This window comes from Coturnix japonica, chromosome 5 (assembly GCF_001577835.2).
Source record: "Coturnix japonica isolate 7356 chromosome 5, Coturnix japonica 2.1, whole genome shotgun sequence".
NCBI classification, from domain to species: Eukaryota; Metazoa; Chordata; class Aves; order Galliformes; family Phasianidae; genus Coturnix; species Coturnix japonica.
The window spans coordinates 11,878,599-11,900,752 of NC_029520.1; the positions used below are offsets into that span (position 1 = coordinate 11,878,599).

Genomic DNA, 22,154 nt, shown 5'->3' on the forward strand with positions numbered 1-22,154 from the left:
CTGAAATTGATAAGTAATAATAGCTCCTTTGGAAATGCAGTGTAGTTGACTGAGTTCCGTAAGTGTCTGTAAGGCATTGCTGTTCTCTACGCTTCCCTCAGAGGTAAAGAAATGATAAATAGGCAACTGCTTCTAGCATGCATCTTCAGCAGGGTTTTATCAAATTTATTTATCAAAGTAAATGCTCCATCTTAGAACAAGGGAAACATTTATTTTAAAAATATTTAACTGTCTAATACATTACACTTTAACAATATTTATAGTAAAGGATTCTTACAAGAAAGAATAAACAGCTTTATGGTACAATTAGTATAAGAAATATCCACATGGGGACTGTTTTGCAGTGTAAAAACACACCATACATCTGAAATGGTCATTTGCATATAAAAGCTACCACTGATGCCAGTGAGTTGCACAGTGATTTAAAAAAAAAAAACAAAACAAAAAAAAATATTCAAACAACAGAATCCAAAATATACAGGTACTGCAAGCTATACACAGCTAACCAAATCAACACGGAACACTGTAGCGGGTTATTCCACTTTGTCTGACGTTACACATGGTAGAATGAGTTGCGTTCTGATATGGCTTTTATGAGATTCGTACATAAAAGCTTCTCCATCCAACGAGTTTCACAGACTGTAGAACTCCACCAATAAATGCACTTTGATATTTGGATGTTGAAGCAGGGTGCGTCATTTACAAGGGCCACGGCAAGTCGCTGAAATCTACAGGGCCGCCAAGACCTGCATCTGCTTCAAGAAGGCTCATTATTACTGCCATCGCTGCTTCATCGTTGCTGGGGCTGCTTGATCCTTGATCGTTGTCAATCATGTCAATGCCTATATGGGAGTTCTCCCCTGTAAGTATAAATACGATGAGCACAGTGTCAGAAGCTGTTCTGTTATATTCATTTCACTTGCTGTGTGACCTGAGTACCTGAACTGGCTGAGCTATTCTGGGTGTGTGATCAGATCTCAGAGCCAGATTCAGGGATACACCTGATACCTGGTAGTCAGAGTACAAAGGTAAGGTCACCTCTCCAACATGGCCAGGCCACAACCCTCCCTCCTCCTGTTTAAAAGTACTCACAAAAGGAAGATTCGGATGGAGAAAAGAGGCTTCAAAATGCACTTAAAGAATAAACTAGCAAAGTAGGCTGCCAGGCTCCTCTTGTAGCTACCTCTTAAGGCACAGTGGTAGATTATAAGCTTCACTGCTCAGCATGTACTGTAGATGGTAAAGGCACATCATTGCTAACAGCAGCCATCCTGCTACAGCAGTCTTAAGTGTTTAACTGATGTTGAGGCATGTTTGTGTATGCTTTCACTTACCGAGAATAGAGGAGTTATCGGAATATGGGTAACCAGAGCTATCTTGGATTTGCCCAGATAGTAGTCCAGCTGAAGAAATGTCTGGAGTGCCACCATTCAGGATCTTGAAAGAGAAGAGGAAGCCGTAAGACAGCATGAAATGTTCCATTAAGTCTAAACTGCTTTATAGTATGGGATTTTTAATGTGGAGAGGATGGACTTCTAGAGAAACAACCCAGGACTGAAAAGCTAGTCTGACTCAGTGTGAACTGGGAACTGCTTTCCCTCTGCGGCACCTCTATTAAGCAGACAGATAGCAGATCTCTTCCTTTCTGGTGGTGCAAGTCAGCACTGTGTGCCAAACCTCCAAAAGCACTTCTGCAAATCTGCTAGAGAAAGACCTGAGAGTATTTCTGGGTATCATCATTCTAAGCATTCCATCTGCAAGTGAGAGTAATTACAGCTAACTAAGGAGGCTTTTGAATTTACGAATATAGTGCCTGTAAAGTACTGTCAATTAAGACCCTCCGCTTTGAGTACAGTCCCTCTAGACTGTAGAGAGAGGCTGCACAGCTGAGCATTGCTTCTGGACTTTGTGTATAATGCTTTTTTAGGTACAGAGCACAGCAGCACTGTGGACATGAGAGCAGGCCGAAACTGAAGCGCTGCCTTTGGGAATTGTAAACAAGTAGCAAGGGAATAGCTGAACTTGAACTATGGTTTTCAGTGGCTCAGAAATGCACAAACTGGAAGGTATGTCTGAGCTCCCTTTTGAGGGTGGCATCATCTAGGACTTGTTTCTAGCAAAACTTCATTTTCTAACTAACTAAAGAGAAATACTGAAAGCCTGTGCTATCAGAAGTACCCAAATCTCCTCTTACACTTAAGTTACAGTAGCATTTACTGGATGTAGATGTTGAGTTACTGCTGAGCAGAGTGAGTGAGAATGACTGTTTCCAGAACAGCAACTCTGTTCCAGCTTGAAGTTTTATTTTAAGAACAAAGAAATCCAGAAATAGAAATATTTACTGTCAATTATATGCTCCAGTCAATTAATTCTTATCTACAGTTACTGTAATTTCTGGGAAAGAAAGTTTAAGTCTGTGGCTGTGTGTGAATGCACAGAATAATGATTTGGATAAGTGCTCTTCTTGTCTTGAATATGACAACTGTAAGTAGCAATTTACTAGATGACTTAAATGCAGCTAGTACAAGTGGTTGGGAAGTTAAGTGTTAGTAATGGTATGTGAATGCTACTTAAGCAATCCTGGAAGCGTGGTACATAGTATTGACTTAAAAATGTCAGTGCACAGTGAAGCATCTAATTGCCATATTCTGTGCAACAGCAGTATAGTGTAACTTGTGACTCACTTGCACACTGAGTGCTCAAACGAGCAATTCCTGCATTCACCAGTATGTGGTGTGAAAGAGTTTCTGGACGATCAAGAGATGTGAGGAGAGCTGTTTGTTGCAGCTGTTTTTTAATATTACAAGAAGGTCAACACATAAAGAGCAGGTGCATTTCAAAAGCTGTTGGTGCTGAGAATCACTGCTCTCTGCACTTTAAAGACAACGGTACTGGGATTTTGGACACCAGAATACTTTGAGCTGCTGCTGGACTTCTTCAGCCAAGCAGTTTAAGAGTTCAGCACCACAAATGTTTTGCAAGCATCATCTCAGTGTGCTCGATGCTAATATTACAAGCCTGTCTGTAAAGCTGGTTCTTACCTTCTTGCTTCCAGGGGAGGAGGTATCAGGCGGCGGCGTGCTGGTAATGTTCAGTGGACTTGAACCACAGCTGGATGGTGATGATCCTCTTATCCTATTGTGTGAGAAATAGGGAATGAATTCACCAGAAACTTGGAGACTCGGATGCTGACCTCAGTATCAGGTGGCATACTTCATTTGTGCAGTTTTCTCAATTTTCAGTATTATTCAAACCACCTATACCACCTATAGCAACTTCTAATTTACAGCAAGATCAAGTTTGTGAGTAGTCCAGCTTACCCAGTCTATAAAGTTTGCCTTCTTGACATGTTAATTCCCTTTCCCTTGTTTATTTGTGCACCCTTCACTGAGACTGAGCAAGGAAATGATCCTGCTTACTGAAGTAACCTCTTTTCTTCTACATTGTGCCTCAGCTTCTACCAGCTAAGAGTGTGAGCTGTCTCCATTGCACAAATCTAGACTTGCTAAATGGGCTACTGCTAGAGAAGTGTGCTAAGTACATAGAACAGTCCATTTTATATATATATATATAAATATATTTATATATATACAATATATACAATACAATATATATATAATACTATATATACACATAATACTTAATACCCTTTGAGTCAGCATTTCCTCATTTCAATTCTCCCTAACGTGATCAAATATCTATTTTTTTAAAAGTTATTATTATAGAATAATGTATTAACTACAAAATCAACAAACCCTGAGACTAAATGGAGGTGAGGCAGTTACAGGGAAAAGCAGTGGAGAAGGAGGTCTCATCCTTGGCAGAGTTCCTCTGGGAAAACTGAACAGAAGGCAGCTTTGGCAAATAGTAACATCTGCTCAAGAAGGACTGGAACTAACCCAGGCTCTTGAAATGAAACATAGGTGGTAAGGTATTCTTCTACACCTACTGAAGCTAATTAAGTGTTCTGCAACTACTGAAAGGGAAGTCAAGTTTCAGAGTATTGGTTCAACCTGAGTGATAGCTTTTTTCTTTTTTTTCCCTCCTTCTTATCCTGATACACAGGAAAGTTACATTATGTGCTAAATCTGTTCTCTTAGAGGGGCAGTGTATGGCCTAGAGCAAGCACAACTGGAGGGACAGGACCAAAATGGCAAATATTACTGCTGCTGAGCATCTGTTGGATGAGACCAGTTTTACAGGAAGGGAAACAACTCCCAAAACTAAAATAATGAAGGGCAATCTATAGAAATTAATAGTGACACCCAATGAACATAGCAGCTCAGACAGGATGGAGAAGAGATGGCTGGATTTACCATTTCTGGTCTCTTAGAGCAGAAAGTCAGGAGGCTGTAACTCTGTCTTTCTTTCACTTTTCGCTATGACTGTCTTAGGTATCCTGAATAGGAACCTGTAGCTGTCTACTCATGAAATGCAATTACATCCTTATGTATTCAGCTTGAAGAAAGAGTTCTTTAATTTCATTTATGAAGAACTACACTAATTTTTCTTACTTCATGCTATTTTCTCTTACCTGTGAATTTCCATGATTTCTTCAGCAATCATCCTTCCTATTTTTCCTGCCCCAGCTCTCGTTCCTCCTGGAATTCCAGGGACGGTAGGATGGCTCCTTTTTGGGCCACCTGAAACAAGGAAGGTAGCTCTAAGGTCAGGTAAAACTTTCATTTTCCAAACAGCATTCATATTTAGGTATGAATCCCACAGCTGGTCAGAACTAGATGAGCTTTGTTTAAATTCTACCACTTCCTCAGTACCTTCATGCATACAGGAAGCCCTGGCTTGGACTCAGCTGTGCTGTGTTTCTTAGACATCTCTCTGTGCTCCTAGGCAAGCCACATTCTGAAGGTGATCAGAATCTGCCTGCTTTGAGCATCTGGCTGAGCTTCTTGTCCGGACTTGGTAAAGAATAGCTCATCACACCTGCTTTGTTCTGCAGCTGAACAGACTCCTCTCCAGCCTTGTTTATGCTTTACTTTGAGTGAACCACTTGCCAGCACAGACAACATGGACAGGAGCTGCGTTAGTGGTCCCTTTTTTTTGCCTCAAGCCACATTTTTCTTTACTAACAAGCTCTCTGTGCAACACTGCAACAAATGTGTGCACATAGGCATAACTGCCACTACTTTCCTAGTGGCAAAGTAGTTACCTTCTCCAGCCTGAAGCACGCTGTCCATGCTATGCGGAGAAGCTGCGAGTTGTGGGAAGGCTGCATCTCCGCTATCAAGTACGTTGGTGCTGTGGATTTCAAGAGTTACTGTTAGTGATGGAAAGCCCTGCAGAACAGTCAGTGCAGTGTGTCAAAATGGAATGCTACAGGGTTTAAGTAGCTTGTGAGTCACTATCACACAAAGCAACATTGGGGCTGACAAGGCTAAACAGCAGAAAGAAAACACTGTTACTAAGTAGTTACTCCATTGCAAAGGCACTGCAGCTCTGCAAAACCCCCAAGGGAAAAAAAGATGGAAGGGGGGAGAAGATCCCATAGGAGCCTAGAAATGCATCTTTCTTAAGTCCTTACAAAGATGGACATGCTGGTTTTCCCAGTGAAAGGAAAAACCAAACCTCATCTGCCCAGTAATTCAAAGCACTTAGCCCACCCGTGCATCTGCTACATCTAAAATACTTACGAAACAACAGTATTTGTTGAGACGATGTATTCTACTTCTTTGGTCCAAGGGTTCATGAAACTGAACCAGCGACTCCTCAAGGTAATAAAAGAACCGTCTTTTATTTTAAACTTGTAGCAGTTTGTTGTAATTTTTTCTCTTGTCTGCAAAACTGAAAACAGACAGCAAGTAACTCTGTGGGAAACAGCAGCACTGACTGCAGAAGTGGAGTCCTTCTGACAGAAAACTCTATCCAGTGAACTCTGCCCTGCACGCATGGAGATAAGTCTGATTCCTGCAGCTTTACCCCTTCATGTAGTGGAAGCTTCAATTATTCACTATAAATCCATGGCAGTCTAAGAGGCGTGTTGCTTGGTATGTGCAAACAACATTCTCAATTAAAGCACTTACAGAAATAGACAAAAAAGAAAGAGCTTGAACAGATTTGGGTAGTTTTCTTAATAAGTAATAATTCCAAGTATTTTTTACAATTCATTTACCCAATGTATTAATCGTCATACCTTGTCTATGGCATTCTGCAAGGTGTCCTATATCATCTTGATGGAAATATTCATAACATGAAGTACCTAGGAGTTCCTGGGGTAAGTATGCCAGGATGGCTGTTGCCCTGGGGAATGGGAAGGATGGGGAGGAAAGGAGGAAAATAAAACAAAAAAGAGAAAAAAAATTATTCACAAGTTGAAGTATTTGTGACAGCCTCCTGAAAATCACTCTGAAATGAGCAAGTAATGCTGACAGTTGTTTTCAGGTGAGAGGAAAAAGTCATGAAGATTACTCTTTCTAATTCATGGGTAATTAAAAGATAGGTAACGCCAATGACCCTCAGGTATAATATTAGACATGACAACACCATGGCTGTAAGTTTCTAAACAGCTCTGGCGGAATACTGTAATTCTGAGAATTTAAACCTGAATAAAGCTGCCTTGTAACAGCTACAAGGTAGTAGCAGCCTTTCCATCTAAGGTGCCTTTGAAAAACAGACATTTAAGTTTGAAGAACTGCTTGAGCTCCCTCCTTAACTTGCACAAGGCAGCTACTTCATTACAGCTGTATCTCCTGTCTCAAAGAGAGCACAAACAGGATGGATACAAGCTGTTCACATAGATGTAATGGGCTTAAAGTGGAGCTAAAAGAAATCAGATTTAATATTCGGATATACTCTGTTTAATTGTTTCCTAGATAAAATGCATCTGAGTTTGAATTCAACTGGTCAGCTTTTTTCTGAGTTGTTATTTTGGAACGACTTCAGTATCCACTGGAAGAGTAGGTTTCATCTTTTGAAGATAAAACTTGTTCATAAACTGCCCTTGACTGTCATCGCAGCATGGCATGCTTTCTGAGCAGCAGAAAGGCTGTGAATGTTCTGCCAGCTCCGTGATGACCACTGGCTAGCAGTACTGCTGCAGAACAACAGGTGTTTCAAAAACCTTACTGTGAAATTAAAAGCAAAAGAGAAAATAGAAACTACCACTCTAATCAGACAAATGCTATCAAAAAAGATATTGCTTACTGTACTTCTTAACACTGCCAGCTCTGTTTCCTCTCAAAGTCCACTAGGAATCAGCTGAGCATAGACACACCCCAGGAACAAATTCCAGCAGGCAGATTTTAGGTTGTAAATACCCATATGCCTAAGCTACGATGTGAAACAAGTCTCAGCTGAGCAGTCTCAACCCATCTTGGCATGAAAGGGAAACAAATGTTCTCCCCCACCTAACGCAACCCCTCCATTAACATCCTTAAACCACTCCTTTTCCCTTGAGAATGTCAGATATTCTGAAAGAACGCCCAGGTCGCATCTCTTTGCTTTGTTAGAAAATTCAAGCAATTTCTTTTTCAGTACTACAAATTCACCTGAATAAATACATAAATAGATAATAAAATTGATGTTTGGAAAAATAAAAGATACCAACACCAGTCCGCATTCTCAAACCTATTCCAAGAAGTAAATGTTATGAGAAGTTTTATTTCTTATGAATACAAAGATCACATGCGGAGGTGTTAACGCAGTAGATAATGCCCAAGTAGATGCTTACAGAAATGAATTTTCTACCAAAGCCTGACATAGACTATGCAATAAAACTTATCCACGTAGTGGCTGCAAAAGATTTCCAGCAACCAACTGCTGTAATTACAAACTCCAGTAGCAGAATAGGGTAGCGTATCCTTCTGAGGATTACGCATATACATCCCCCTAATCAGCGGGCAGAAATGATATCTGGATTATTCTGCCTAGTAAGCCACAGTTTAGGAGCTTTTATGATTTGATCAGTAGTACCTAATAAATACACGGTAGTCGCTTTGTGCTCAGTCTCAGAAGTAGAATAACTTACTGTTGGGATTTAGTATAAAGCTGAAAAGATCAGACAGCTCTTTTTTCAATAATACCTTCAGTTCTTAAATATGTCATGCTAGCAGTAAATCAGGGCTGGACGGTGACTGACAGTAGAAGCTGTGAGAAGTGTTCTTACCTCTGGTCTACAAAAACAAATTTTCCATCTATTGCATGTCGAGAAACGTACTCTGTAGGTTTCACCCTGATCTCGCCGTTGACTGGCTGTGGTACTACGTGAGGATGCAGCCGACCAATTGCGACAAGACAGCTTAAATTACAACCCTCGTTATCTGGCTCGTTATCTTCATCTAGTCCCATTTTTGTTGGTGGCCAGCTTTTTAGATATCCCGTACTGTGGATGGTGCAGAAGCTTTTGCGGTCTGCTACAAAAACAAGAACAAAAAGCAGTGAGGCTACTGATACAGCTTTTGGAGAACTTCACCTCTCAGTCCTGGGAAAATTCACCTCCTTAACTGGAATATTTGTGATGCTGCTCACCAGGGGATTTCTCAGTGCTCCTGCTTCAGCACAACTCAGGTAAGGCAATACGCAGTTTACCTCAACAAAATCACTGTTAGTAGCGAAACGTCACATAGTTCAAATCAAGATCTCTTCTGATCCTTAAGTACCCTTAAGAACTACCCTTAAGCAGAAACTGCATCACGTCTTATTATTTCACCTAAAGGACTGTTTGAGGAAGTTACTGTTATATTTCTTAATAATAAGACGTATTTTTCAACCTAGCATGAGGCTCATACAAATAATGAAACCGCATTGGCTGCCAGAAAATATATAGTCTGGGCCTACAGAGGATAAGCTGTCCATAGGGGTAAAGATGGAGGTTCACAGTAACAAGTAGTACAGTCACTCTCTGAAAGGAGAACTCCAATTACTCAGCACTGAGCAGGCCTTACGACTGCAAGGAAGAAGGCTTTGACAGAAAGGCAGAGAAAAAACCTCATGCCTAACTGCACAAAGCTATTCTCTTAGGGCCGAGCACCAAGGAGTGATAGAAGTTTGAAGCTATGTCTGAAATGAGTGGGCAGTACTTGGAGCAGCTGTCACATCCAGAGACAAAACACTGAAGTTGCTGTCTCTCGTTGACACTTCTTACTTTAACTAAGATAAAATGTCCAAAGTACTCAAAAGAAGAAAGTTTCAACCTTGGACTGAATACATATTCCAACATGCTTGCAGTAATACCTTGCAGTGGAAGAAAAATACATGAATGAAAACCACAGATAACATTATGACCAAATACTTCAGGTGCAGAAATACTACATTTGAAGGGAAGTGTGGAACGGAATCTGAATGAAAAGGAAAAAGTAACAGATCAAAACACAGTTCATATAGCAATATCTTAAGAATAAATATTGCTGCTATTCAATAAATATAAAGAACTTAACTACTGCGAGCGAGCGGTTATAGAATAAAAGCCTGACCGCTGTTACATTTGACATTAAAACACATAACTGTTACCTTTCTTCTTTGAACAGGTTGAAGGAAAATCCTTGTCTTCTACTTTCACTGAAGGTCTGTTGCACTTCATCCTACAAAAGAAGGACCGCCTTGCTCCAGAACACAGTCGTGATGGCCCGGGTGTTATATCAGTTTTAACTGGGAGTCCAGCTGTAGCAAACAGAGGAAGTGAGGAAGCTGCCTTTGTTGGTTTAAAAGGTAACCATACAAACAATTACATGGTATAATCAAACTGTATGAGGTTTTAACTTCACAGCTGTTCCATCTCCTTCAGAAGGAGAGGTACTCTTGTGGAGATTGTCATTTAAGTGACCATCTGCAGGATACTAACTGATTCGGCTGACCACGTGCATATTAGAATGATTTCTGATTACATTTTCTGCTGTGAGCTTGAGAACATGGCCTTAGATTAGAAGACTAGAAATAGATTGTTAGTGTCCAATCAAGTTTTGCAATTAACATGATTTCTTTGAACTCTAATCAACTGATTAAAAATAGAGATTATTTACCCATAGAGCAGTAATATACCCATGACTCTTCCTATCAGAAGACTTTTTAAATCACAAATCTGAGAGAGCTGAGAGAGCACATATGCTCATGCAGAGTGCCATCCCAGGACTCTCTCAACTGCAGCGTCTCCAGATATTAGATTTCTAACAATGAAATTTCTGGGCAGCCTGGGAAGTGACCCTGCCCATGGCAGGGGAGTTGGACCTGGATGAGCTTTAAGGTCCCTTCCAACATGATTCTGTGATGGAAGGGGGAAAATCGTGGTAGTGACATACGCAGGGACTGCAAATCCCCAAGACCTCCCGTTATGGTTAAGAAGAATCTCTGTCCTCAAAGAATTACGTTCATATGAATATGCCCTAGCAGCGAGTCCTGACCTCTATCATATACTTGTATGAGAATCTTAGATTATTTTCTGTGGAAAACCAATGGAGAAAAGATTCTATGAAAATGCATGTCAAATCCGGAAAGCAACAGCAGCGTGCTGCTACAAACAGAGCTCTTGGCACGCGTTAAGAGCAAAGCAGAAGGAGCTTCAGGGGACAGTTCTCCAAAAACTGATCAATTTAAATCACACAGCAACTTTTCCCACTTCAACCACTTCTGCATGGGGATATGTATGAATGAACAGCTGTAAACATGTACAAAACATTTTAGGATCCTGCGAGTTTTTAATGCAAGGAGAAAAATGATGATGCTGATGTTTCAGTCCTAAGAGTGCCTCTGTTGAAACTAGAATTGGGAGAGGTCATGTCATGGAGGTCAGACTGTCCTGCACCATACACGGCCTAAACTGCTCTCCAGTGGTGAAAGAACAAATTGTACTGGAGTCACTTATGCCAAGATAAAAATACAAATAAATAAACACCAGTACGCTTAAGAATATTTGTTCTTGAAAACTTATCAGTTGGTCTGTTGTTTCAGATATGAAGACTGCAAATTGTGATCTTTCTTTTTGCCCCGACTTTGTCAGAAGCATACAGAAAAGAGGATAGCACTGGATAAACGTGTTTGATGACCAGACAAAGCCAACAGACAGAGAAACTTCAGCTGAGCCAGACTGAGCCTCTGGGCTCATTGCCCTGGAATGACCCCAGGCTGTACTTTCTGAAGCTGAGCTGGTGGTGGCTTTTTTGAGATGAAGTCCTACAGATTTCTGCTTCTAACAAGCATGAGATTTAACTTGGAAACGTGCAATTATAAGTTATCACTTTCTACTTAGGCAATGCCGACTCCTGTTAGATGAGTTAATTAAATACCCACACACTTCCACACAACACGGATGCAGAACTCCTTTTAAACATCAGAATGGAGTAGAAGTAAGAGATGTACAAGGAAATGATTCCGAGGACTGAGTTAAAAACCTTGTAAGAGAAAGGCTGGGTCACTGGTGGAGTTAGGGAAAAAAAGTCTTCTGCTGCAAGTGACAGCTGTGGGTAACCAAAATAATACGAAGTGTATTCTGACCACTGAGAATCAAAGATAAGAACAAACACCTCGTATGTTTTAATGGGGAAAAAAGCACGACTTTCCATGCCTGGAAAAGAGACAGTACTTCACAAGCAAAGCCAGCTAAACAAATGCATCTACTGCAGGAATCTAATTTATACTTCTCTCTCTTCCTTGGCACGACGTGCATTCCAAAGAGCACCCCCCACAGACACTTTGCATGTTCACCAAACATACAGCAATATTGTTCAAAAGAAAGAACACTCACTTTTTGCATCTATAAGCCTTTCTCGTGGGGCGGTGTCAGAAGAAGACAGCTGCTCCTTCACTTTGGCAATGTCTTTTGGGTGCAGGTAGTCAAATAAACTTTGCCCAATTAAATCATTCTGTAGGGATCGAATATTCAGTCAAAAATTAGAATAATTCTGCTGTACGCTTTCGCAATTTTAACATCAGTTACAAAGAACTGGTCTTACCAATGAATATCAAATGCCTCAAATCAGGATTAAACGGAAGGTATTAGTTTTCACTGCAGTTGTGGCTACATTTCATAGTAAGTACTTTCATTATTTTCAGTGAGAGCTTTACAGGAATCGCATGCTCAGTCCACCAACAGCAGATATTCAGGTTTCTTTTCAGCTCCATTTTGTATGCTACACATTTCAAGTCATAACTGCAAATGTTCTCATTTAATGTTTACACAATTAGTTCTTTTAGTAAATACCTGACTAAAGGATGCCCGATGAAAACTTTTGAAGCTAGGGCAGGCAACAGAAAGAATGAAGACTTATTTATACAGTGTATGTACTAAGTTATGCCTCGTGTTAAGCATATATCAAAATCCTGGCTTTGTTATAATTGCTTCCCACTTTCCATCAGTAAGAACGCTAGCAAAAAGCAGAACAGAAATCTAACCAAGTTGAAAAATTCATGTAGTGCTACCATAAAAAAAGCTCAGGCCAATGTTTCAATATCTGCGTACAAGCCAAATTAGTGAACGCTTCCGCAAGCCTGACGGTGAAAACCAAAACAGAATCTGTCACAATCAGGAAAGTAAAGTTAATACCTTTTTACCTCTTTCATTTGAATGGAAGCCAGAAGCAATCTTGTCTAATAGCACGACAGAGAAAAGTTTTCTTTGCAAACAATGTCAGCTTTCAGGACAAACCGTTCACACAAAAACCCCTCCCATATAAATGCAGAATAATCAAACCGCTTTCAAATCTTTTAAGGCCCAATGCTACTCAAAAAGGAAAGGAATACCTGGCTGTAGTTGAGGATCTTGAAGACAGATTCTGAAACAAACAGTATCTTCCCTCTGTCACAGCCCACAACAAAGAGAAATCCATCTGCTGCCTAATTTGGAGGGGGCAGAGGGGAAGTAATACTAAGTTATACATCTTCACTGCATCATTAAACCCTTAAAACCACTTTGTATGTGGCAGGATTTCCACACTCGGAGAACTCTCTTCACATTTAGAGATAACTGAGTCAACAGACAAGATATGAAATTACTTTTTTGGGGTTTTTATTTTTCATCTGCTAACATTTCTGGCATCATTCTGGGAACCAGGCCCAGAATCCACAATTACTGTTATTAGAAGAATGCGTCCATATTTTGTCTGTTAATATTACAATTATGTTTAATAGCGTCTACTTTTTAAACAGTATTTTAAATGCATTTATTTCATAGTTCCTATTTAAATAGGAAGCAAAATAATCTGGGTATTTATTTGTGTGTCCACAGGCAAGTTGTTCCCATTCTGAAAGTCCTATTTTTCAGCCACATACAAGCATGCAGGACTAGGCCCTACCTTTATCGCTCTAAAGTCACAGTGCTGCAGAAATTCAGTACCAAACACGCTGCATCTGAACAGTGCAGTGCTTGACAACTTACACGAGCAATATGTGCTCTCTGTGCTATAAATGCATACAGCAAGGATCCAATCATACCATGTCATGTGGCATCAGTGACCTCAAAACAAGGCAGTCCTATATCATCATAGGCTAAAAATCTTGTCCGGGTCACACATAGCAGGAAGTCTGTCATAATTCTTTTCTGATGTAATTTTAGTCTATTTCATTAGTAACTGAGAATTCATATAGTTGCTATCAAAACGTTTTCTTCAGACCTCCCCCTAAAATCCGTTTGCTGAACTTCAGAGCTGTTACTCATCTTTAAAACATAATGACCATGTGCAAAGGTCTTACACATTTCTATGCTATCCTCTATTATCACAACACTCTTAAGCTCAGACAACGGGCAGAAAAATGCTGGTGTTTTGCCATGGAAGAATTCAATTCACGGCCACCAGCATCTCATAACGAAAGGCTGAAACATACCCTGAGTATTAGATGTTTTAATTCGTCATCTGACAGAAAGGCAGGCTTGTAGTTGGCTTCTGTATATGGGTTTGTAGCACCTAAAGAATAACAAAACCCCCAGATGAGAATTTGTGACTTAAACAACACACGCTTCAATGAGCAATGTTCCCTTGATTCCTTTTTACGCCATTATTCATTTCACCCCTTCTTTCAAATGAAAGTTGATTTTTTGTTTCATTTTATTAATATGATGAACTCCGTTGGTATTTTTAGCTGCAAGCAAAAACAGTGCATTACATACAACAGAAATTAAATGACTTCTGAGATGTAAGCGCTCTGTGACATATTTTTGACCCAAATGCTCTGCTTGATTTATGTTCTAATCTCCAATAAGAAATGGAAAGTAAGACAGTAGAGAATAAGATGATGAGGTGACATAAGTAGACTGTCAGAGAGGATATTTCTCATTCCATGCCATAGACAAAGAACAGATGTTACGCTGACCTTACCAGTGCTGAAAGCAAAAAAACAGAGAAAATAAGCCATCTATTTATTCAAGAGTAATTACTCTCATTCTGTTCCCTTCATAAAGACAACAGAGTCAAATTAGCAACCACTGATCTGCTACGAAGTACTAACTCAATCAAATGACAGCGGCAGGAAAAGCTACACCTTACAGAAATGCCAGGATAAACACGACTGGAAGCTGCCAGGTCTCCTAGAAACTACAAGAGTGACTCTTTCTGTAACTTAGCAGCATCCTTTCTGAGGGGCGTACTTTTTGAAGGCTTAAAGCTTCCACCGTCATCACAGATTGTATCCAGCAACTGATTCACTCTTACACGGAGCTTTAGGACACACAGAACTTGGTTACAGCCCCAGCTTTTTGAAACCCACATATTTCACTATTTCAAGTACTTGTAAAAGCAACTGACTAAAAAGACTAAAATGGAAGCCTCAAAGTACTCCTCGTTCTTTCACAAATGGCTAAAGGTATGAGCACAAAACATCACAAATCCTGCAGCAATATTACACATAAAACCTAACCTCTCTATCCAAACAAGTCTTGCACTTGGCCCACCTAAGAAGAGTGATCAGTGCCATGCAAAATTCAGCAGTGGATTACAACCGAAGCCCTTGTTCCTTCCTCCCACAAGCTCAGCTGTATTCAGTGATGCTAATCCACCATGTCAGCTAATAGTAAATGATTCCTTCCTCATCACAAATTTCCCAGCTAGATCAGGATATCAGACCGTGAAGCAAGACACCCTGCAGTTGCTCAGCTGCAAGAGAGGGGGGAAAGAGAGGCCGCATCCCTTATGTGGTAGCTTGATATTAAAACAAACTAGCCACACCTTGAGCTGGAATGCACAGTTGGCAGCATGTGCCTTTGCATGACTTCTACCACAAACTCTGGAAGCCCACACAAGCTGCTTTCTTTGTTCCAGGACATGGTATGTTTTGCATTCTTACAGATTCGGTAGGAAAAAGAGTGCTGAAGATGACAAATAGCTGTAAGTTTGAAGGTATTTCTAAGGGAAAAGACAGAAAATAAAAATGAATTCTCTTTTCTTTTTGTAAGGACATCTACAGAAGTAAGAGAAAAGGCAAAAATCTCTGTGGCTGTATCTGATGAAGGGCCTTGCAGTGCTGCTGCAAGCGTTCAAAGATGAAACAATTAGGTAAAGAGTTCCAAAGAGAATTTCATCTTGAACCAGCATGGTGCAGGCATGATGCAAACACAGGGCAGAAGGAGTAGCTTCAGGGTAGGGATGGCTTGCTTACATCAGTTCTTTCACACAGGAGAAAACTGCACTGCTACAGCAGTAGACTGAGAAGATGAATCTTTCAAATGCGACCGCTGCAAACAACACGAAACCCTCAAAGCTCCAAAACTGAAAACCTGTTTTGCTGCAAGGTTACACATCCCCCCCCACACTTAAAAACATGGCTGATTTTAGGCTACTCAGGTGAATTTGCCAACCACAAGTTCTTTCATTCCCTTAAATAAAAGCCCTTGAAATTCCCCAAGTAAAACCACACCAGACAAGACCAGAGTTACTCCCTTTTGTCAAAATGGCAAGAAATGGAGAGTAAAAACACGGACTGTTTTGGGTAAACCCTACTTTATCACCCTCCAACCCCAGTTCTCTCTGCTCCCACTGATCTACTTACCACGTAATGTTTTCATATGCTGGACTGCCATCCTCAGTACAGTGAGTTTATCCAGCTTTCGAGACATAGCGTTGCACGTTGGTACCAAGGATGCCAGTTCATCTATAAAACTGTTCATTTTATCTCTACGCCTTTTTTCAATTTGACTATGAGCCTCCCTGAACAAGCAAGGTGGGAAGGAAAAACAGAAGAGTGTGAGAAAATGAACTGTGTTAACAAAGAAAAATGCCCAAATCCTATATAATAAAAATAATTAGCGTCCTCATAATTCATTCACCCACTCAGCCCCATAAAATGTACATACAGAATTTTTCAGAGAATAATATGCTCATTACTTGAGTGATAGCAGTTACAAGCTACAGGAAGGGCCGCAGTACTTGGCCCTTATTAACCAGAGAACACACACTGTGTTGCTCATACAGTACATTGAATAATGCATTCCACTCCATATTTGTATTAGTATGCTACATCAACACAGCAGTATTTAAAACTAACTTTTGCTGTAGCTGTATGTCTTCTAGTCATCCTACGGCTTTCCTGTTGAAATATCTGAGATAATTTTGAACTAAACTCTCCCTAACTGGGAAAACTGATGCTAACTGCTGAATTATTTTGTTTTTGTTCTGTATTTTCACATCTTAAGAATCGCTATTAACACTCTGTAACTACTGAGTTCGAAAGAATGTAATATTTAAGAAACTTGTGCAGGCTCCAATTTCCATGCTAACGCTGACAGAAGTGACTAAAACAAAGTTATGTTCAGCACTTCCACAAAACTACGTGTAGTTCATATGTGAGAAGAGTTAGCAGTGCAAAGATAACGAAAACGAGTTATTCTCAGAGTAAATCACAGGCAGGTATTTCGTATATGCCAAAAGGCAAACTCTTTTCATGCTTGCTGAGAGCAGTACCTTGCATTTTTTATTCTCCCTTGTTGGTCTGCGTAGTCCAGTCTGTTAAGAAACGATATCACAAAGTTACAGTACTGAAAACAATTTCTAATATATGTTATGAACCTAACGATCTTCATTAAAATAGGTTTTAAGATTTGAATCTTTATTTAGCCTTCCCTCAGAAAATGACATTATTAATAATATTGCGGTAGGACTCAAAGGATATTTGCTTGGACCGTTCGACTTCATGCAATGGTCTTATACCTTTGTCCCAAAACAACTTGAGACACCGGACCAAGGCATTGCAAACAGATCCTACATCAGTACTGTGAAACAGTTTAGGGACCGTGTCTACAGTACCTGCCATGTTGGTCATCTTTATCTGTATCCATACCTTCCCTGCAAAAACAGAATGAAGCGACATATCACAAATTAAGCAGCATTAGCGAGGCTGTTAGCAAACCAGCATAAAACCAGAATTAAGTGTTGCAGTCAGCCTTAAATCCTGGGGAAAAAAAAAAAGAATTTAAAAGCAACAACCTGGAAACACAAGAGCATTTTCTGTAGTATTACAACATTTTCTTGCATTTCTTCTGAAACACACAAAATGGCACAGTTTGATGTGTTTGACAGTAAAACACACTGCAGTTCAAAGACATCATCTGCTATAAAAATGTTTTTCAGTTAACAAGAGGGGTAAAAGCAAAAAGGACTTATCAAAGCAGATCTTTTTCATGCCCTCACCAGAATGAGGGCCACTAACTTGCATTTACTGCAATTAGACATTTAAACACAGGCAATTATCACAAGGCCCACTGCAGAATGCACAGTTCACCCTGAATTCACTCACGTCAGCGTGTCCTAAACCTCACTGTGCCTTGATTTTGGGACAGGAGATGGCAATAATCTATACCAACATAATGCATTGCAGCACTGGAAACAGCCAAATGCACAGGGGGTTTGGGAGTGTGTATAAAGCTAAGCAGGCACATTTTAAAGTGGTGTGCCTGAAAAAAATGCCAAAGATTACAGTGCTGTTAGACAAAAGAATGAGGAAGAGGATGTTTTCATATAGATAAACCTGTACCACTTCACTTACATGGGCACTCCTGAGCCTGCCTTATGCTGGTTTGGTTTTTTTTATCACCACATTTAGGCACAGGGGAGGGGAAACATGGAAAAACATCAAGCATCTTGTTTCAAGTGAAACCGATCACAAAAATATTTATACTTACTCAAAAGGAAAGCCATCGAGTCTGAAAAGAAAGAGAAATAAAGTACACCATCTATATGAAATAATAACGTCTTTCATTTTCTGTTGAAATTCTCAAGCTAATTTACATTCTATTCAAAATGAAAAAGAACAAAGACGTGAGCAGTGAGTATATTTTAAGGAGCCAAGTTTGTTCAAATTCATCTATTTTCTGAAGGCATCATTTTGCCTACAGCTAATCAAGTCCATTACGCTGAATGTGAAAAATCAGTACCACAACTATCCCAAATTATCTCTGCGATGCACATCACTGAGATATTGTTTCGTCAGCAGAAACAAAAGGATCTGCGCTGTGTGCCTGCTGTCCTTGTCCTTGCCTGGAGTTTCAGAGGACTCCAAGGCCAGGAATAAAAGATACCAACATGTATCTTAACCATCTCCATTTTTGATTCTGCCCAGCAGAACAGATGAACGTTTTGTTTCAGTCAGTACTCAAGTCCTGATTCTGAACTTCATACAGATTTTACTGTATCAAAAGGAAACTAAAACGAATTTCTACATGCAATTAACTGCTGGCATCACTTCAAGTCTGTAAAACGATCACAAATACCACTGAGCTTTAATATAGCGAGAAGCTAGGTTTCATTAAAGCCTTATGAAGGATCTTCTCACGTTAGCCACTGATGTATTACTTATTCCCACTCAAAACTGGACATTAGCATCCTTAAGCATTTTTCTATACATTATTCATCGCACCTCTTAATCTCTTCGTCATTAGGTTTTAAAGAAGTGTGAATAATGCTAAAGGCATTCTTCATCTCTCCGCTTGTATATTTGAGTTACTGACTTAGATTATAGTTCAAAGTGCTTCTGATGCTCACAAAGAAACAGAGGACTTTAGTAACAGAAATGAGGCATCAATTCTCCACTCCTAGTGCCACCTTTAGCTACAAGATGCTTGTTGTGGCACAGCAAAATATGAAAGAGGTTTCTACACCAGCAACAGGGTAATTTACAAATGCTTCAGGATACTTTCATTTCTTATCGGTACTATTTCAACTTAAAATACTACTACCAACAAAAGAAGGTAGCATGTGCTTATAGATCTGTGCATGAAGTCCTGCATTCCAGCACATGACTTAAACACACTGAAGTAGAGAACAGATCGCCTTAGCTGGAATTACAGCAGTATGCTGAAGAGGAATTTCACTGGGAGAGTAGCAGCAGAAAGATTTGAAAGGAAGCTGGCATGGAAAGCTGAAATTGTTGTTGACCAATAAGCTTGTTTGTACTTGACAGATGAACACACACTAAAACAGTCAGGCTGTTCCTCACGTCCTGAATTCACTGATAAATGAAGCATAGCACTGGATAGACACCATTTATGTTAAAACAAATATCTGCATAGGCAGCAAAAGTTGAACAGGAGCGATTCTTGAATGTTTATACATACATACACATAGAAAGAGGGATCAAGGAATTCTACCTTAAGTTCTACTTAGGAATAGGAATGTTCACTAATAACCATTTTCTTTGCAACAAAGTCTCTGGTACAATGACAGCTGTTATAAGCTGACTCGAGGAAACAGCATTTCACATATTTAATAAAATGCCCACACAACCTAGAGGGCAGAATTGGAACTTAAAAGAGCAAGCTGTCTTTGGGGAAAAAGGACTTGAGCAATGCTTCCTGCTCGCAAGTATAAAGATGGAGAAATCCTTTCTAGAGAAGAGGAAGTTGGTAAGATTGAGGCTTTTCACTGAATTTTGTAGGAGTCAATTCAACTAGAGGGAATCATGGACTTTTCAAGAAGGCTACACCTATTATATTTATAAACTTATTTTTATTACATTACAGAAGCTATGTATGCAGCACACTCGTGGTCTGTACACGGTAATTAGTTTTGCACCTAACTTCTCCTAAAAATAATCTCAATGCACAGGGAACCTAATTCTTAATTGGCATCCTCAGCACAGATCAATGGAGAAGGAACTGCCAACAGTGAGAAAGTCCACAATGATAAAATCTGTGCCAAGTTACATAGAAACGGATTACGTAGCTGTGTTAATAATGGATGGGGCCTATCCACAGGCTTCCCTGCAGCTAGGCTTTGTAGTTACAACTGATATGAAGTTTGCGTAGTCACTGACAGTAAGCATGTTGGTCTTGGTGTAGAGCTGAAGACACTGCACAGCTGGAAACGTGGCACACATTACTGCAGCTTTCACCATTCTAAAGCACAGTTGGTGTGATTTCTTTCTGCTCCAAATGCCTGCCCTAAGACAGAAGGTATGGCTTGGATGGTGCTTCCAAGCTTTGTTACTAGCAAGCACCCCTTTAAGAGAAGCAGCTTTCTTGAAATGAAAACTTGCTACCACTGATCCACGAGAAACCAACTTTTTATTCTACCAGGAATAATGGTTTGCAGCCAGAGAGCAACACAAGACTAAATCACTTGATGCAACAAAAGGCAGTCCTACTGCAGCACACCAGAGACTCCTCAGACTCATATTCAACTGGGAGACCAAAATAGCTCCATCAGACAAAGTTTGGCAGCACACTGATAGGAAATGACTGAAAAGGCAAAAAATAGGTGAAAAGAAGGAACTATTCCTAGTTTTGCTTCTCCTTTCTAATTAATTATTAGCTTCCCTCCTGCTGGTCAGACATTCAGCTTCCTATGTGTACGGTCAACATAATCAACTTCACATCATCTATTACATCAATATTCAGTTCTTTTTTTTCCCCCTCATTAGCCAAAGGTTTCTTTCCTGAGCCTTACCTCGTTCGATAGCCCTCAATTCCAGCTGCACTGAGATGGAGGCCTTATTACTAACTAATGAACTCTCCTTTTAGTGCACAGTAGCATTTTTCTTTCATACAATCTTTAAACAACTGGTTGTCAAGAAAAGGTTATTAAGGTTATTTCATCTCTCTAACTATATCATTCTGTTGCCAACTGCCTTTCAACATTATCAAATCGACTGAAATCCAACTCACTGATAATCAGTAGAACTTCCCTTCCTTTTCCGATTACAATCCACTCCTGAAGTGCTAAGGGAACTGGAAATCAAGTCAGCAGGGTCTGGTGACATAAAGTCACTAATTGTAGAAGAAATGTCCATCCTTTGGTCTGCCATTGGATTGTCTAATGTTACAAAAAAAGAAAAAAAAAGGAATAAAAAGTCACTCTATTAATAAACATCAATTTATATATTTTAAATGCACATATGCATACACACACAGAGCAGCTTTAATTATTAAATGTATTAAATACACTTAAAATTGCAAAAATTACAATTCTGTTATCTGCTTTTGCTATAAACAGACACGGGCTATTGCTCTTTCTTTCAGCAGTACTACACATCCCACATGAGCTACAGAATCACAGAATCATAATGGGTTGGAAGGGATCCCCAGAGATCATTTAGTCCAATTTCCCCCTACTAAAGCAGGTTCCCCAGAGGAGGTTACTTAGAAAAGCATTCAGGCAGGTTTTTAATATCTCCAGAGAAGCAGAAGACTCCACAAGCTCTCTGGGCAGCATGTGCCAGTGCTCTGTCACCTCCAAAGTATAGAAGTTCCCTCTCAGGCTCATGGAACCTCCTGTGCTCCAGGCTGAACAGTCCCAGATGTCTCAGCCTTTCCTCAAAAGGGACATGGATTTCTCCAGGCCCCTAAGCATCCCTGCAGCCCTCCACTGGACTCCCTCCAGAAGTTCCATGTCTTTCTTCAACTGGAAAGCAAAGAAATGGACACAGCACTCTGGATGTGGCCTCACCATGGCAGAGTAGAGGGGGAAGAGAATCACTCTGGGCCTGGAATCAAATGGTTCCTTTTCCTTCCTTCTCCAGGGAAAAGAAACAAGCATCCACGTGAAGACCAACATCAAAGACTTCTCCTTTGTATTTACAGGTGCGAGCACTAAGTACATTTGATGTATCCGTATTTGTTCATCAAGATGTGGCATGCAGAACGGCTTCTCTCCTCCCTGCTTCCCCACCCATTGTCAACATGGCTTTTAACTGAAGGTTTACTCTTATGTTTACTGCCCAGCAGTCAGCTGCTGCTACCTCACATAAGTAAAGAGCGAGTTCTTTCTTTTTCTTAGCAGGAAAACCAATTT

At 40.1% G+C, this 22,154-nt stretch overlaps 1 protein-coding gene across 7 annotated transcripts in view; it reads right to left on the reverse strand.

Moving 5' to 3' along the window:
• Window positions 1-130: 130 nt before the first annotated feature.
• ARNTL (aryl hydrocarbon receptor nuclear translocator like) overlaps window positions 131-22,154 on the reverse strand; it is a 44,177-nt gene continuing 22,153 nt past the window's right edge. For 3 of the 7 annotated variants that reach the window (XM_015863931.2, XM_015863930.2, XM_015863932.2), the window contains exons 3-19: window positions 21,029-21,176; window positions 18,050-18,070; window positions 17,175-17,213; window positions 16,833-16,874; window positions 15,922-16,079; window positions 13,765-13,844; window positions 12,685-12,777; window positions 11,690-11,807; window positions 9,463-9,612; window positions 8,120-8,366; window positions 6,149-6,255; window positions 5,649-5,799; window positions 5,168-5,256; window positions 4,535-4,643; window positions 3,042-3,135; window positions 1,335-1,437; window positions 131-860 (exon numbers count right to left, since the gene is read on the reverse strand). In XM_015863931.2, the coding sequence (XP_015719417.1) occupies window positions 700-860; window positions 1,335-1,437; window positions 3,042-3,135; window positions 4,535-4,643; window positions 5,168-5,256; window positions 5,649-5,799; window positions 6,149-6,255; window positions 8,120-8,366; window positions 9,463-9,612; window positions 11,690-11,807; window positions 12,685-12,777; window positions 13,765-13,844; window positions 15,922-16,079; window positions 16,833-16,874; window positions 17,175-17,213; window positions 18,050-18,070; window positions 21,029-21,168 (1,902 nt within the window). In that variant the 5' untranslated portion in view covers window positions 21,169-21,176 and the 3' untranslated portion in view covers window positions 131-699. The remainder of the gene's footprint in view (window positions 861-1,334; window positions 1,438-3,041; window positions 3,136-4,534; window positions 4,644-5,167; window positions 5,257-5,648; window positions 5,800-6,148; window positions 6,256-8,119; window positions 8,367-9,462; window positions 9,613-11,689; window positions 11,808-12,684; window positions 12,778-13,764; window positions 13,845-15,921; window positions 16,080-16,832; window positions 16,875-17,174; window positions 17,214-18,049; window positions 18,071-21,028; window positions 21,177-22,154) is intronic. The other 4 variants (XM_015863933.2, XM_015863936.2, XM_015863934.2 and 1 more) reach the window with 4 other exon arrangements.